General features: G+C 43.1%; 1 protein-coding gene across 1 annotated transcript; it reads left to right on the top strand.

Moving 5' to 3' along the window:
- The first annotated feature begins 315 nt into the window (after positions 1 to 315).
- tecpr1b (tectonin beta-propeller repeat containing 1b) lies at positions 316 to 17,403 on the top strand. The gene is made up of 26 exons (XM_061089847.1): positions 316 to 380; positions 609 to 708; positions 2,086 to 2,318; positions 3,304 to 3,486; positions 3,564 to 3,686; positions 3,794 to 3,916; positions 6,897 to 7,071; positions 7,192 to 7,292; positions 7,375 to 7,476; positions 8,530 to 8,657; positions 10,058 to 10,641; positions 11,303 to 11,421; positions 11,522 to 11,677; positions 11,764 to 11,913; positions 12,386 to 12,543; positions 12,770 to 12,897; positions 13,654 to 13,747; positions 13,837 to 13,933; positions 14,036 to 14,115; positions 14,195 to 14,251; positions 15,082 to 15,256; positions 15,360 to 15,495; positions 15,644 to 15,736; positions 15,822 to 15,928; positions 16,080 to 16,199; positions 16,843 to 17,403. The coding sequence occupies exons 3-26, from the start codon at positions 2,094 to 2,096 to the stop codon at positions 16,981 to 16,983; spliced, it is 3,555 nt and encodes a 1,184-aa protein (XP_060945830.1). The 5' UTR covers positions 316 to 380; positions 609 to 708; positions 2,086 to 2,093; the 3' UTR covers positions 16,984 to 17,403.
- The last annotated feature ends 716 nt before the right edge of the window (positions 17,404 to 18,119 follow it).

Here is an 18,119-nt window from a genome sequence, read left to right as displayed (position 1 = left end):
TTTTAATCCTGTTTGTAGTATATAATATTTCAAAGCGTGTCCAAACACGTAAAACCAAACCGTGCGTCTCAATAATTCATCCAGCGCCGGATGAATTATTAAAACGTGCGCGTCAATCAGCTGCGGCCCGCTGCAAAAAAAAAAACATATCAGCAGCTCCTGTGTTCGACCAATAGGGAAACAAGAGAAGTCTCCTCCAGCCAATCAGAGGGACGCTTCCTCCATTTCCTGTTGTGGACAGTGGGAGCCGGACGGTCGCATTCCACTGGTTCCGTGCTGGGAGTCGTGGGAATCGAACGCCGCTGCGGGTTTGAGCAGGAATGACGCTTCTCCACTGCACCGCTGCTAAGCTGCTGCGCGTAACAGGGCCGCGCACGTAGGTGAGTGATATGAATATGAATATGAATATGAACGTGCGTGAGGTTTGAGTGACGTGCGCCAGGGAGATGTAAACAGCTTATAGGCACATTGGAATCCGTGTGTATATGTGTGTGTGTGTGTTGCCACATATTTAACCTCCTTCTTATATGTGTGTGTTTGTGTGTGTATGTGTGCGTGTGTGTGTGTGTTTGTGTGTTTGTGTGTGTTTGTGTGTTTGTGTGTCCCAGCGTGGGTCTGATGGCAGCTACCTGTCTGCTGTTACACCTGATGTCATGACGCGTCTGCTGATATTCCCTTGACAACCGCGGATCGGATACCAATATTCAGGTGTGTGTGTCTCTGTGCGTGTCTGTGTGTGTGTGTGTGTGTGTGTGTGTGTGTGTGTGTGTGTGTGTGTGTGTGTGTGTGTGTGTGTGTGTGTGTGTCTGTGTCTGTGTCTGTGTCTGTGTGTGTGTGTGTGTGTGTGTGTGTGTGTGTGTGTGTGTGTGTGTGTGTCACTGAACATGTATCTGTTCCATTAGTCTCCTGATGCAGCTTCACTCAGTCTGAACCCACATTTCTTCTCAGGGACAAAACCAACTGAGGTGTTTTTCAGTCTTTTCCACTGACAGTCGATGTGTGGAGGATTAGTATCAGTCGTTACAAGGGTCAAGCGGCTCAGTGGGAATAAAAACAGGACTTCCGGTCAGCGATTTCACAGTAAAACTCCACTAGCTAGTGTTTTGGGTCACTTGAAAACTAAATGTCAGGTGTCAGATAAAGTCAGATTTTTTTTTACTTTCTATTTGTAGTATTTTATTCTTTTAAAAGAAAGTTAAATTCATAAGTGTTTTCCCTATCTATAATTTATAATTTATAACTTTTTGTTTTTAATCCCATATGAGGAAGTCTCCCTTCTACCTTTTGAGGCAAGACACACACTGGCACATATTTGCCTCCATATGAAGTCTGAGGTTCATGTGAGAAGTTTGAGGATAAAGTCAAAGTAAAGTATTAAGAATAAATTCTGACTTATTAAAATTCTGTAGTTCAAAGCTGAGATTTCAGAGTTATCACTGAAAAATCATTATTGTATTACTCTCACACATTTTGGCTCTTATTACTTCCAACAAGGAGTTTGTGTTTTCATCCATGTTTGTTTGTTTGTCTGTTAGTTAGTGTGATCACACAAAACCTATTGGACAGAAAACTTGTTGGAAGGATGTGATGTTTTCATTATATTTTGGTGCAGATCAGAATCAAGGTCATATTCAAGAATGTATTTTCATTCTCTTTAAAGAAGAGATTTTCTCAAGAAATGATAGAGATCTTTATGGAAGAATTCATATGCATATGCAGAGCGCTAATATCTTTGAACAGATGACATTTTGTTTAGATCTAGATGAGGAGCTTGACTTTTTGAATGAAAATAAGTATTTTCAGGGGGTAGGATCCTAATTTGTTCATAGAATTATTCCTTTCAGCTATATCAGAGAGTGGATAGTTTGCCTGACTTTAATTTAAATACTTTACAGAGTGTGTATGATGTGTGTAGTTGATAGGTGTTTGTGCAGTATGGGTTAAAATAACAGTCCCAGCTCATGTTTACTTATGGTCATCGTACTTTCTCAGATTATCAATAAGGCCAAAGTACACACAGTCATAAAACAAAGAGCAGACTGCAGCTTGGAAGAGGAAGTGAAGTCTCTGCTGGTCTGTGTTCAGGGTCCATCATGGCCCTCACGCTGCTGTGGGCCGTGGACGTGTACGGCCGGGTCTACAGCCTCTCCACGGCCGGCCAGCGCTGGGAGCGTGCAGACGACATGCTGCTGGAGCTGAAGCGTGTGACCGCAGGGAAGGGCCGCTGCTGGGGCGTCGGCTGTGACCACCGCGTCTACCTCAACATGATGCCCAGTGAGACGTCCATCCGCTACCGGGAGGAGACCTACGAGAACCAGGTGCGCCCCGCCTCTCTGCTGCTGCACAGATCAGATAGATAGATAGATAGATAGATAGATAGATAGATAGATAGATAGATAGATAGATAGATAGATAGATAGATAGATAGATAGATAGATAGATAGATAGATAGATAGATAGATAGATAGATAGATAGATAGATAGATAGATAGATAGATAGATAGATAGATAGATAGATAGATAGATAGATAGATAGATTGATTGATTACTTTATTCATCCCCGAAGGGAAATTAAGTCGTCATAGCAGCCGGTATATTTGAATACAATCAAATACAATACAATAGAATAAAATAAAAAATATTGAGGTAGAAAGAATAAAAACAGAAACACAAGATAAATAGGTAGATAAGGTGCAGTGGCAAGATGATGGTAATAGTACTGATGATATGATGGTAATGTTATTGTTAGACAGTATATAAAAATAGTACAGTATATATAGTATATAATATAACATAATATATATTTATATATGATAGTAATTATACCAATATAATAGCAGTATATAGTAATAATGGCAGCAACAGTATATATAATAATAGTAAATATAATAACATGTACACATGTATAAATATGTTTATATAGACTTATATATACAAAGAATATACAAAGAGTATGATATAATATGATATGATATATAGTAGAGGTATAAATTATAAATTTGACTATACCATAGATAATATAATATACTATGAGTGTAAGAATATGTAGACAGAGTGTGCAAAAGACAATATTATTGTATAGAATGATATATAATATCAATATGATTTATATTAACACATATTACATGTGTTAAGCGGAGTGTTGCACAGGGTACACAGTGCAAGGAGAAAGGTATATTTAGTGCAGCTCTGTGATGGTGGCTCTGACAGAGGTAGATGAGTTGTACAGTCTTATTGCGGTTGGGAGGAAGGATTTCCTGCATCGTTCCTTAGAGCAGCGGGGTTGAATGTGTGTGTTGTCAGAGGTGGAACCCGGTGGACGGCTTCACCGACACGCTGCTGCCCACCGACCGCTGGCCGTGGAGCGACGTGACCGGGATGAATCCCCAGCCGCTCCAGAGCTTCCAGTTGCCCTCCCGCAGCTGGGAGTGGGAGGGGGACTGGTATGTGGATCAGACCTGTGGAGGGGATCCCAGCCAGACCGGGGTGAGAAAGAACACATGGCCTTCTCTTTTATTTTCAGTCGCCTCTCTATCGTTCTCATGAGGTCTTCCTCTCTGCAGGGCTGGGAGTATTCGGTGGATTTCCCGGCCAACTTCTCCCCGGACAAGAAGTGGAATTCCTGTGTTCGGCGCCGGCGTTGGATCCGCTACAGGAGATACATCGCACAAGGCAGCTGGGCAAAGGTTTGGACACTGTCTTTATATCTGTGAGATCCTTTGGGGGGGTCACAGTTGAACGCTCAGTGTGAAGTAGGTGAGGTCACATGTGTGACTGAGATTCTGCTTTGTAGATCCCACTGGACCATCCCAAGAAACCTCCGCTGCCGCTGTGTGACATCAGCTGCGGCGGCTGGGAGATGAGCGACCAGTCAGGAAGGTATCCCTACCTCTGGGGCGTGTCCCAACAAGGACAGGTCAGTTCACTGCTCCAACACAAGTTATTCCCTCTGTTGTCTGTTATATACTTAAGTAAGGATAAAATGCTGCTTTGTGGTTCTTTAGAATATTCTTATAGCTCTACTGTATATCATATCTGTTCATATCATACTCTTTGCATATACATGTGTACATGTTATTATTATTATTATTATTATATTTAGGGCCCGAGCACAGACATCAAAGGTGTCTGGTGAGACCCTATTGAAATTGTAAGGATTATTATTATTATTATTATTATTATTATTATTATTATTCAGGCAAATGAATTGGCTTTTTGAGGGCTTTAACATGCTCAACTTCTTACCAAAATTTGCAGAAAGTTAGAAAGTGGTGAAAATTTACATATTCTGAAGGAATTTTCAATGGGCGTCGCAAAATGGCTCAACGGTGCCCCCCGAGACCCCCCGAGACCCCCGGAAGGTGTTCCCATTGACCTATCTTCACAAAAATCGATATACAGGTGTATCATGACCAGACAAACAAAAAAGTCTCTTGGTGCAATTGGAAAAACACAACAGGAAGCCTGCTATTTTGCATTTAGTGGCCATTTTGGCCATATTCCACATTTTTTCTTTGATACACTTGTACCAGGGTTTTCATCGGATCAACTTCAAATTGAGATGAGTGTCATCACGACAAGATGGAGATAAAAACTGACTGACAGATTTTTTTTTAATCACACGGTGTGACCGTGGCGTGGCGTCAAAGTTTGATTACACGCCATTAAAACACGATGTTCTGTAACGCGGACATACATGGACCATGAATCCTTTGATTTCAGTCTTCCTAGATCAAAGGAAACTTTATGTCTTGCAAAGGTTACGTCTCTCTCTCTCTCAGAACTGGTTATTTTTGTTTTTTCAGACAAAAAGCATGCAACGCTTCAAAATGGATGTGCTCGGGCCCACCCAGTGCTGCTTTGCAGCCCTAAAAATTTTATTTTCATTATTATTATATTTACTATTATATTTATTATTATTATTATTATTATTATTATTATTCAGGCAAATGAAATGGCTTTTTGAGGGCTTTAATTATTATTATTATTATTATTCATCCAAATGAATTGGCTTTTTGAGGGCTTTCCCATGCTCAAAAAGTTGCTAAACTTTTCAGTAAATTAGAATGTGGTGGAAAATTACATATTCTGGAGTATTTGGAAATGGGCGTGGCAAAATGGCTCAACAGCGCCACCTGGAACGCAGCCCCTAGGTTTCCCCATGGCCGATCTTCACCAAAATCGGGGAAAAGGTGTATCGTGACTAATCATACAAAAAAGCCTCAAGGAGCATTATGAAAAAAGCAACAGGAAGTCCGCCATTTTGGATTTAGTCGCCATTTTGGCGATATTCCACGTTTTTACTTTGATGTACTTGTCGTAGAGCTTTCATCGGATCAACTTAAAATTTAGACGAGTGTCATTATTATTATTATTATTATTATTATTATTCAGGCAAATGAATTGGCTTTTTGAGGGCTTTAACATGCTCAACTTCTTACCAAAATTTGCAGAAAGTTAGAAAGTGGTGAAAATTTACGTATTCTGAAGGAATTTTCAATGGGCGTCGCAAAATGGCTCAACGGTGCCCCCCGAGACATCCCGAGACCCCCGGAAGGTGTTCCCATTGACCTATCTTCACAAAAATCGATATACAGGTGTATCATGACCAGACAAACAAAAAAGTCTCTGGGTGCAATTGGAAAAACACAACAGGAAGCCTGCTATATTGCATTTAGTGGCCATTTTGGCCATATTCCACATTTTTTCTTTGATACACTTGTACTTACTATTATTATTATATATACTGTTGCTGCCATTATTACTATATACTGCTATTATATTGGTATAATTAATATCATATATAAATATATATTATGTTATATTATATACTTTATATACTGTACTATTTTTATATACTGTCTAACAACAACATTACCATCATATCATCAGTACTATTACCATCATCTTGCCACTGCACCTTATCGACCTATTTATCTTGTGTTTCTGTTTTTATTCTTTCTACCTATCTATCTATCTATCTATCTATCTATCTATCTATCTATCTATCTATCTATCTATCTATCTATCTATCTATCTATCTATCTATCTATCTATCTATCTATCTATCTATCTATCTATCTATCTATCTATCTATCTATCTATCTATCTATCTCTCTCTTTCTCTCTCTATCTATCTATCTATCTATCTATCTATCTATCTATCTATCTATCTATCTATCTATCTATCTATCTATCTATCTATCTATCTATCTATCTATCTATCTATCTATCTATCTATCTATCTATCTATCTATCTATCTATCTATCTATCTATCTATCTATCTATCTACTGTTGGCTTTATTCTCGTGTGACAACCTCTCTGCATAATTCTGTTGTAAACGTAACACTTTTATATTATGAACGAAAATACCCCAGTGGTGTTTATTTTAAAAAGTACTTTTAATTTCTTGTCATGATGACAAGCACAGTTAATATATAACACTGTCAGGTACTGTAATAACAAACCTGGTGTGAGTGAAGCCCACTTCTAATTTGTGACCACAAGGGGGCAGCATGACTTCATGTGACTTTCAGAGTCGACTACACTGAGGGTCTTATGATTCAAGAATTTTATTGTCAAATGCACAGAAATAACATGAAGCAGTCGCTGGCAATGAAATACTTGGGTCACAGGCTCTCTTTAAGCAATGCTCAGTCATTTTAACCAAAAAATAAATTAAAAATAGAAATAGTATAAGATAGAATAAAATATATCATATAATATCAATAAAATAGAATGTCAAACATTTAAAATAGAAAATAAAATATATATATCTAAATATATATCTTTATATGTCGTCCTGTTTAATGAACATTGTGTCCAGTGCACGTTTTTCACAACACAACTTTAAATCCATGTGAGTCTGACCCTGTGACCCCTCGTCCCGTGCAGGTGTGGTTCCGGGAGGGCATCCACCCCCGGGCGCCGGAGGGCTCCAGCTGGGAGGAGGTGGAGGTGCCCAAGGAGGTGGCTCAGTTATCAGCCGGACCTGGAGACCTGCTCTGGGCTTTACTCTGGGATGGAAACCTGCTGGTCCGTACGGGCCTGAGCCTGGACAGTCCCACTGGTCAGCATTCAGCACAGCTCACATTTACCCCAATGCTGGCTTTAGTTTCCTGAACTTGAGATTATCAGATTGAATGATGAGGGTTTGCTCACATGAGGTCCTTGTGGTGTTTTCCTTCAGGCACATCGTGGGTGGAGGTGGACTCACCGGTGAAGGAGGTGGAAGCGCTTCATGTGGCGGTTGGAGTCAGTGTGGTCTGGGTGGTCACCAAGGATTTCAAGGTGAATCAGCGACCCTCAGGTGTAGCCGTACAGCTGCCGTTCAGATGTGTATTCAACTGTGTGTGTGTGTGTGTGTGTCAAGGTGTGGTTCCGGCGTGGTGTGAACTCTCACAACGCCTGTGGCTCCGGCTGGATCAGCATCGGGGGGGAGATGATGATGGTGGACGTCGGACTCAACGATCAGGTAAAAAACAAATTCTGTTGCACAAAAAAAACAAATTAAATGGTGTAGATTGTTTTTCTTCAAGACTTTTACACTGTTCAGTGTTTAGTTAGTTGTTGTGTGGTCTGTCCCTTTTGTCTGTTAATTAGCAGGATTACACAAAAACTACTGAACCGATTCCCATGAAATATGGATGAGATGAGAAACGTCTTCAGTTGCAGAACGAATTGAAACCCTGTGTGTAGATGTGTAGATGTGTAGATGTTTTATTTGTTTTGTGTTTTCTGATACTTAATTATTCAGTATTTACTTCCTTCAGACTCTGTGACTCCCTCCAGTCTCGCTACAGCCAGCTTCTTTCTGCCCCCACCCCCCCCCCTCCCACCCTTCGGTCAGATCCTCTTCCCCCCCTCTGTCGTTGGATCTGGTTTCAGGACAAACCAGATCAGGCTTGGGTGGGGGGGGCAGAGAGGCCTCAGTGCTGAGGACTTTGCTGGCACTGCAAACCCACATCTCACACCTCCGCCCCTTTCTGACTCTCACCCCCACCCCCCAGCTCCTTCTGCCTCTGGCCTCTAAGTCGTCGCCCCCCCCCCCCCCCTCCCCTCTGGCGGCTGCCCTGTAACACGAGCGCGGGGGGGGGGGGGGGTCGTTCCAGCCGATGTCCCGGCAGCGGCACCACCTCCGGCCCGGCCTTATATATCCCACAGACTCTATTCCCACTGACCTAGGGGAGACTCCCTAATTAGAAGCCGGCCAAGCTGTCGTCATCATATCCCATCTTTCATATTCCAGGGGCTGCAGTTATGGATATGGCTTGTGTGAGGCGGCAGGTGCCAGTGTTACATTATATGTCCTTATAAAGTAACAGTCACTGTGTCCTACTAACCCCCCCCGCCCCCCCGGAGGCCTCTTTGAACAGCGAATCAAGTTTTATTTTATTTTATTTTGAAGTTTATCTACTCTTACTAAAAATCTCCCATGCGAGTGAGCTTGTGTAACATGGCGCCTCGAGTGTTGGTGTGTGTGTGTCATTGTTGTTTTCCTCTCTCCCCCCCCCCCCTTGTCTGGCAGGTGTGGGCGGTGGGTGAGGACCGGGGCCTGTACTTCAGAATCGGTGTCAGCCCGTCGGAGCCGAGCGGCAGCGGCTGGATTCCTGTTTCAGGCCAATGGGGCAACAGTAAAAAGGTCGTTCCAGCCAGGTGTGTGTGAATAATTGTGTTTGTTTGTGCCTATTGTAAGCATAGATATATATTAGATTAGATTAGATTAGACTCAACTTTATTGTCATTGCACAGTACAAGTACATATACAACGAAATGCAGTTTAGCGTCTAACCAGAAGTGCAAAAAAAGGCAGTAAAAGTGCAGAGTATTGTGCATATTAAAGTGAAAATGTAAATAAATAAGATCTGTACAGTAGAAATATATATGGAATATTACAGTATTAACAGGAATTGTAGGATATAAGGACGGTTAATACACTATGAGCAGGATAAAAATATAAATATATATAAATATGAATACACTATAGGCGGGGTTATACAGTAGTAAAAAAAAGTAACAGTAGTGCAAATGTCATATGTTCAAATGATCAGTGGTTGGAGGAGGGTGAGTGGCAGTGTGTGGCAATAAGAAGTATATGAGTATTGTGCATATTAAAGTGAAAATGTAATAAATAAGATCTGAACAGTAAGAAATATATATGGAATATTACAGTGTAAAGACTGGATGTCTCGTTCGACGGAGCCGGACGTCACCACATGGCGGCCATCTTGCCAGAGGTTGATCGCTCACCCATAACATTGAGTTGGTAGTGGTAAATAACCATAACTTGCTCAATGTTATGGGTGAGCGAGCTGCCCCCTAGCAAGATGGCCGCCATGTGGTGACGTCCAGCTCCGTTGGCCGGCAAAGCAGACGATACATCTAGTCTTTATATATATCAGATAGATAGATAGATAGATAGATAGATAGATAGATAGATAGATAGATAGATAGATAGATAGATAGATAGATAGATAGATAGATAGATAGATTACTTTATTCATCCCCGAAGGGAAATTAAGTCGTCATAGCAGCCGGTATATTTGAATACAATAAAACACAATACAATAGAATAAGAATAAAACCAGAAACACAAGATAAATAGGTAGATAAGGTGCAGTGGCAAGATGATGATAATAGTACTGATGATATGATGGTAATGTTATTGTTAGACAGTATATAAAAATAGTACAGTATATATAGTATATAATATAACATAATATATATTTATATATGATAGTAATTATACCAATATAATAGCAGTATATAGTTATAATGGCAGCAACAGTATATATAATAATAATAGTAAATATAATAATAATAATAACATGTACACATGTGTAAATAGACTTATATATACAAAGAATATACAGAGAGTATGATATAATATGATATGATATATAGTAGAGGTATAAATATAAGTATTTGACTATACAATAGATAATATAATATACTATGAGTGTAAGAATATGTAGACAGAGTGTGCAAAAGACAATATTATTGTATAAAATGATATCTATGATTGTAACGACCTGTATTCCTCTGCTGCTGAACAGAGACGACTGTGTGTTCAGTGGTCAGCTGACCGAGGCCTCACAAGGCTCCGTGCTGAGCTGCACCGACTCGGACTCGGAGCTGGGTCCTCCTGACCCGCAGAGCCACACTCATGAAACCCCGGGCCCGGAGGCAGCAGTCGTCCCTCCAGGAGGAGGAGCAGCCCCCCCGGAGGCAGAGGGCGCTCCTGCAGCCCCCCAACAGGAAGCCCCCAAACCCTTCATCCCCGCCAGCGACAGCTTCATCAACAGCCTGGTGTCGGACCGGGACAGAACCTCCTCATCGCAGCCGACCGTCACCGAGACACCGCAGGAGGAGGTGGAGGACACGCCCACGGCGCCGGTACTCTTGACCCCTGAGGTCGCGGGTCATGACGTCCCCTGGATGAATGTGGACCTGGAGGCTCGGAGTGCACAGGAGCGGGGGGGCTCATTGGCGGACGGCGGTGCTGCTGCCACCTACTCGCTGGGGACTCTGGAGCCTCAGCAGGGGGTCGCAGAGGAGGACGGACCCGTGTGGGCCTGGATCTCCGGGGGGGGCTGCGAGGTGGAGGCCAGTTCAAACATCAGCTGGCTCAGTCCCACAGGTATATTGGAAACCAGTGTGCACTGATTTTTATATTTTCAGTGGGAATTTAAGAACAATATTTCAAATAATACACAATGATTTATATCTGTACAATTTAAACGTGTTATTTGAATGTTGTACACTGTGCGTCTGTTTGTGTTCCACTTGTTGCACGTGTATATACAGGTGCATCTCAATAAATTAGAATATCATGGAAAAGTTCATTTATTTCGATAATTCAATTCAGAAAGTGAAACTCATATATTATATAGATTGATTACATACAGAGTGAAATATTTCATGTGTTTATTTCTTTTAATTTTGATGATTATGGCTTACAGCTAATGAAAACCCCAAATTCTCTATCTCAGAAAATTAGAATATTACAAAAGACCAATAAAAAAAAAGATTTTTAATACCGAAATGCAGCTGGCTTAGTACCACAGGTATATTTAAAACCAGTGTGCACTGATTATTATACTTTCAGTGGGAATTTAAGAACAATATTTCAAATAATATAAAAATGACATTCATTTGGGTGCTGATTTTGGTTTGTACAATTTAAATGTGTTATTTGATTGTTGTACACTATTTGTTTGTGTTCCATGTGTATATATAGATGTGCGTGTCACCTCTGTGTGTGTGTGTGTAAATGTCTGACCTGTGTGTGTGTGTGTCAGGTCCTCTCAGCAGCTCTCTGTCGCTGACTCCAGTTCAGTCAGCAGCTTGGAGCGAGCAGCAGCAGCAGCAGCAGCAGCACAGAGAGGAGATCAGCAAGAAGCCGCTGGAGAGAAGCAGCGTGAGACGGGTTCAGCAGCTTTCTGTCTTCATTTGAACTCGTCTCCTCTCCTGTCACATTGAATCACACGAGCTCCCGTCTTTGTCCCGCCTCTTTCCAGTCGGTGTGGGTGCGTAAAGGTGCGCTGCGCTGGTGGCGAGACTGGAAGCCGCAGCGCTGGGTGGACGTGGGCGTCGCCCTGGAGCAGTCCACCAAATGTGACGGCAGGAAGGACAGCATTTTCTTTGTCTATTACACACATTATGACGAGAAAAAGGTTGGTTCTGCTTTCAAAATCGTGGTCAGCACCTGGATTTCATCAACCGGACGACTATCACATGACATGTATCTTTTTATTTTCAGTACCTCCACGTGTTCATAAGCGAAGTCACGGCTCTGGTCCCGGTGCTCAGGGACAGCCACTATGCCTTCGCTGTGTACACGGCCCAGAGGACCAAGCTGAGGTGGCCTCTGGTTCTGGCAGCACAATCTGAGAAGGACATGAACGACTGGGTAAAGCAGAAGCATCTTGAACATCACTCAGTAGAGCGCTAACGTCCGCCCAAGGCCCACAAGTCCCCGATGAGACCAATAGATTCACTAGATCCGGACTATTACCTGGATCTGCACCAAATTGCACACACTCATAAATATCAGTTCCCTTAACACGCCTCTGTGAAATATTCATGAAATATTCAGTGAAATTAATGAAAAATGTTTAAAAACATCTCACAGTTTTAAAGAAAGTGGGGGAAAAAATCCACAACTACAATGTGATGGGTTCTTCTCTGACCCAAACCACATCCTTCCACCAAGTTTAATGATAATCCATCCAGCAGTTAACAAAACAACAAACACACAAACAGACGGAGATGAAAACAGAAACTCAACAGATAAATTTGAGCGTTTTCACCTTGTATTTTTCCAGTCGATGTTTCCTATCCTTGCTGATCCCGTTCCCTGGTGTTTCCTGGTCTCTCTCCAGCTGAGCTTGTTGTCCGACTGCTGCTGCGAGTGCCGTGGGATCACAGGTTCCCCGTCCCGACACGCCCTGTGGGCCACCACCTCCAAGGGGGACATCATGGTCCACGAGCCGGCCTTCTCCCTGGAGGCCTCGTCCAACGCGCTGGCCTGTGACCTCATGTGAGACTCACACCCAAGACCAGACGCCATATTGTCTTTTCACGCCCTCTTTCTTGCCGCCTTGACCTTGTTTCCTCATCAGCTGTTCGTTCAATCACTAACATGCTAACCCTCCGCCTCTGCCTGATGAAAGTAGTTGATATCTGAGCTGCTCCTTGTCTCTTTCTCCTCTGCGGGTGTTGAAGTGTTAACATGTGGGTGACGTGTGATGCTTCCGGTGCTGCAGGTTCTGGCGGCAGGTCCCGGGTCACCTGCGCTGTGTGGAGACTAACAGTCTGGGGCTGGTGTGGGGCGTCGGGTGGGACGGCACCGCCTGGGTCCACAGTGGTAACCACGGGCAACAGCCCACCCCTGGTAAACCTGCCCCTGTAGATGCCTGATAGATATGTATATGCTTTATTTCCCCTATTATTGAATTCACATTTCATCCATAAAAAGGAGGCTCTTTTCCTTTTTTACTGATATTTATCAATCTTTAATGGGTCCTTTGAATGTGACTCATATATATTTATAATTACTATATTTCATTAATTGGTTGATTACACATTCCATTAAACTTATATTTATCTGGGGCCATTTTGATAATTGGTCAAGGTTATAAATTGAAAAGAAGGTATTGAATAATGTTAAATATAATAAATGTTTTTATTAATAAGTAAAAAATATGATTTCTTGAGAAATTACAAAGTAACTTTAATAAAAGTCCTTATGTTTGACTATATAGCTCCAACAAACAATTCATATTCTCTCAAAGACAGGCAATTTTAAAGGGTCGTTTAACGTTCCAGTAATTTGTTGGGGAAATTGATATTTATACGCTAAATGTGTATTCCATAATGTGGAATTGGTAGAATTGTCTATAAATAAAACAAATCATTAGCCAGAGGAATATTTACTACAAACGTCTGGCACATTTAAAATCGAATTAACTCACAAATGCACAAGACAGAATCAATGTACTCTTTTCTTGCTTGTTGTTCCGTGGGCAGCTGCTTGAGCTTGGTTCTAAAACCGGCCGTCTGTTCCAGTCGTATCCACATTCAGGCAAACTAATGTGAAACTAATCACGTGCCTTCATCACTGCTCTGTCCCTGTTGTGTTCCCCGGCAGGAGAAGCTGCTCAGACGCAGCAGCAGACGGACGCCAGGAGCGTTCATGTGTATGAGAACCAGCGCTGGAACCCGATGGCCGGATACACAGACAAGTAGGAACCTTTCCCCTGTCAGCGCTCACTTAACGGCTGTTGTCCCGACTCTCTCGCTAAAACCTTTTTGGCTCAACGTGTTTCTCCAGAGGCCTCCCCACGGACCGGCCCATGTGGAGTGACGAAGCCGGGCTGAAGGAGTGCACCAAGGGCAGCACACACCCTCCCTCCCCTGAGTGGTCCTGGGTGGGTCACCTCCTAACGTTAAATCCCACACACACACGTTTCATTTCTTTCTTTTTTTTTTAACATCACCGTCTAATTCTCCTCCATCGACTCGTGTCTCAGGTGTCCGAGTGGACCGTGGACTGCAGCGTCCCCGGGGGAACAGACAAAGAAGGGTGGCAGTATGCTGCAGACTTCCCTGTGTGAGTGACTTCTCAGGACGTTGACTCAGAGAAAGACAAAAATGAAAGCAGCCATGTAACGTGTGTCTTTGTCCTGCAGAACATTCCATGGCCACAAAACCCTGAAAGACTTTGTCCGGCGCAGGAGATGGACGAGGTGATCACACATGAACACTCCTGTGGCTTTTAATTTTCTTCACCATCAGGACCATAGATTTATATATAAAGACTAGATGTCTCGTCTGCGTTGCCGGCCAACTGAGCCGGACGTCACCACATGGCGGCCATCTTGCCAGAGGTTGCTCACTCACCCATAACATTGTGTTGGTAGTATAACCATAACTTGCTCAATTTTCAACCGATTTTGAAATGGTCTGGTTTGTTATAAACGTCAGAGATGTAGATATGACACTGCATACTTATGAATAATAATGTTATTTTCTAAAAAATGTAATAATTTATGCAGTGTCATAACTACATCATGGCCGCCATGTGCGGACGTCCGGCTCCGTCGAATGAGACATCTAGTATTTACACTGTAATATTCCATATATATTTCTTACTGTTCAGATCTTATTTATTACATTTTCACTTTAATATGCACAATACTCATATACTTCTTATTGCCACACACCCTCCTCCAACCACTGATCATTTGAACATTTGTACATTTGCACTACTGTTACTTTTTTTACTACTGTATAACCCCGCCTATAGTGTATTCATATTTATATTTTTAACCTGCATTCATTCATGTATTCATCGTCCTTATATCTTACAATTCCTGTTAATACTGTAATATTCCATATATATTTTTTTTTTATAAATTGAGCAAGTTATGGTTATTTACCAACACAATGTTTTGGGTGAGCGGGCAACCTCTGGCAAGATGGCCTCCATGTGGTGACGTCCGGCTCAGTCGAACGAGACATCTAGTCTTTATATATATCTATGATCAGGACGATCACCTTTCTGTCCTTCACACAGGAAGTGTAAGATCACGTTGAGGGGTCCGTGGCAGCAGGTCCCCCCCATCCCACTGAGCGACATCTCTCTGATGCCGTGTCTGGCCCAGAGCCGGATGGAGGAGGTCCCGGTCTGGGCCCTCAGCGACAAGGGGGACGTCCTGTGTAGGCTGGGAGTCAGCCCCCCCAACCCAGCGGTGAGTCAGCTGAGTAGAATCCGTCTCAATCAGAGGGACCTCACACCTCCTCTCCACCAACAATTGCATTCGCTCATTAACTCCAGTGTGTGTGACCTCACAGGGCAGCTCATGGCTTCACGTGGGCACGGATCAGCCGTTCAAGTCCATCTCCATCGGGGGAGCCAACCAGGTGTGGGCCATCGCCAAGGACGGAGCCGTGTTCTACCGAGGCTCCGTGTCCCCACAGAACCCTGCAGGTGAGTCCAGGACGTGCAGCTCAGTGTGACTGTGTGAGCCACAGAAAAGTCCGGTAAAGGTTTGTTTTTGAGTCAAATGAGCGTCAGTACAATTCCTCAGTGATGATCCAAATGAAGCCCAACACCCAGCGTTGTCGTCCCTCTACAGGCGAATGCTGGTACCACATCCCGTCTCCTCTGAGGCAGACCCTCAGGCAGCTGTCGGTGGGCCGGACCTCTGTCTTCGCTGTGGACGAGAACAGTGAGCGGAGTTTATTTTTTCCAAACGCTTGAGAATTGGAGAATGTGAATTCAAATGGTGTGGAACTCATGTTGCTGTCCTGCAGGTAACCTGTGGTACAGACAGGGCCTCACGCCCAGCTACCCTCAGGGCTCCGCCTGGGAGCTGATCTCCAACAACGTCACCAAGGTTTCTGTCGGACCGCTGGACCAGGTCAGTATCACTCCAGCCTGCCGAACTGTGGCGTAGACAGGAAGTGACACTCTCTGAGGAGGGTGACGCTCGCCTCGGCTATCGAAGACGAGGAGTAAGAAGAAGAAGAAGAAACCATGACTAGGTGGCGTTTGCTCTTGTTTCTCTCCAGGTGTGGATCATAGCAGACGCAGTTCCTGGTTTCCCTGCTGAGACCGGGGGGGCTGTGTGTCACAGGCTGGGGGTGGGACCTGTGCAACCCAAGGGCCAGTCCTGGGACTTTGGTCTCGGGGTGAGTGTGTCAGCATTAAATGTAGCCCGTCCAATTCCCATTTCAGCAGTCCCCTTATGAAAGCACATGTAAATTCAATAGATCCGGTCTTCTATTCAAATCTGCACACACTCATGATTATTAATCTCTTAAAGACAGGTGTCCTTGTCAAATGATATTTTCATGTTGTAGTTAAAATAAAGCTTGGTAGACCATCTTGTCTTAATTCTGAAATTATAGATATGCTGAATTTCAACAAATACAGTTCAAAAGTGTAAAGTTACATATTGTGATGAAGCTCTGTAATTTCCTTCCTTAAAAGTCACTCAAACAGGAGTGAATGGTGCATTTGTTAGGGACTATTTTCAGCGGAGGACTGATACGTGTTTTGTGCAGCAAGTATTAAAAACAACAGGTCGGTGTAGGATCGACTCGAAAATTTATGGCAGTGCCTATATGTTTTGTTAATTAATGTTAATTATGTTAATCATTAAAATCCAGATAAAATAAAATAAAAGACCAACAGTAATTAAGCTGTTTGCAAGTTTAATTAATTTAAAACATGTCTCCTGTATATCGTGGCCGCTCAGTGGATCCATCTTCCTGAAACCTCTGTGTGATGCAGATGTTGAAGCATCATCTTCTCTGTGTTTCTGGTTTCCAGGGAGGATGGGAGCACATCAGTGTGAGGGGGAACTCAGCAGAGGCTCCTCGAGCCCCCCACCCTCCACCTGCCGGACCCCCCCGCAGCCCGCTCCCCCCGCGGCCTCCGACGCAAGCGAACGGGAACGCCGTTGGAGTGTAGCACCCCCCACACACACATACAGACACACACACATCCTCCTCTCCTGCCCTGTTTGTGCCTGGATCTACATATCTTTCCTCCTCAGACCAGTTACCACAGGCACTTACCCCCTTTTACACAAAGGGAACTGCACAATCGCCCCCACTGAGTTTCTCTCTTACATTTGGTTTGGATTGGACTCTCGTCGATGGATGAATGTTTCTCCCGGACCCGACTCGTTTCCCCGGGGTCGGCTCGCAGCGTGAACAAAACAGACGAGGGAAGCACAAGAGCATTTGAAGAAGGATGGATGTGTTGGGAGAAGAGTTTCACAGTGAGTGCATGTGTTTGTTCGGACGAGGCGTCGGCTTCTGGCTGGGTTTTTGGGGGATCTAGCAATAGCTTTTATTCTTCTATTCGATATCCTGTGAAAACCTTAGAGGGGGGGGGGGGGGATTCCATGAAGGGCTGAGGTGTGGGTCCCAAACTAACTCGTCCTGGTTTCTAGAATCTAGTTGTTTTGTGTTTGTGCTGCATGTGATTTTATTTATTTATTTATTATTTATTACGCATTTGTTGAATTTTGTGTCTCCAATACGTTTCGGTCTGTTACATGTTTGCAATGCAGTGTTCTCACCCGCAGCTCGATGACAGGCCTTCCTAAACAGAGGGCATTCTCCAGAGGGCAAATTCCAGATATCCGCACTGTATGAAAATATATTGCTTTTTAAATAAAAGTGACTATGATGACCAGTATGAAACATTCAGCCCCCTTCGTCAGATAAAGCTCTCTGTGCTCCTGCAAGGAGGAAAACGTTCTTCCAGTTAGTATCACATCCATTCCCAGAGCTGTCATGACTGCTGAAACTGTCACAGCAGCTTAAGAGGCATTCTGAAATGTGAATAAAAAAATGTTATCTTCCTACATGTTTTGCCTTTTTTTTTCCTCAATGAAGCCATAACTGCCAACAGATACACTTTAAGTTCTTAAGATACTTTATAATTATTTGTGTCTGATGTGGTTTTTCCACAAACTCATTGAACTCACATCCATTGTTAAATGCAAACTAAAAATTCCAGCTCTAAATGATTAATGGGAGAAGGAAGAGGGAAAATAATCTTGTGTCTAAGTTCTAATATTTATACCAGCTGTCACT

The sequence above is a fragment of the Limanda limanda genome, chromosome 17 (genome assembly GCF_963576545.1).
Source record: "Limanda limanda chromosome 17, fLimLim1.1, whole genome shotgun sequence".
Classification (NCBI taxonomy): Eukaryota; Metazoa; Chordata; class Actinopteri; order Pleuronectiformes; family Pleuronectidae; genus Limanda; species Limanda limanda.
This window is presented reverse-complemented; position numbering and strand designations above follow the sequence as displayed.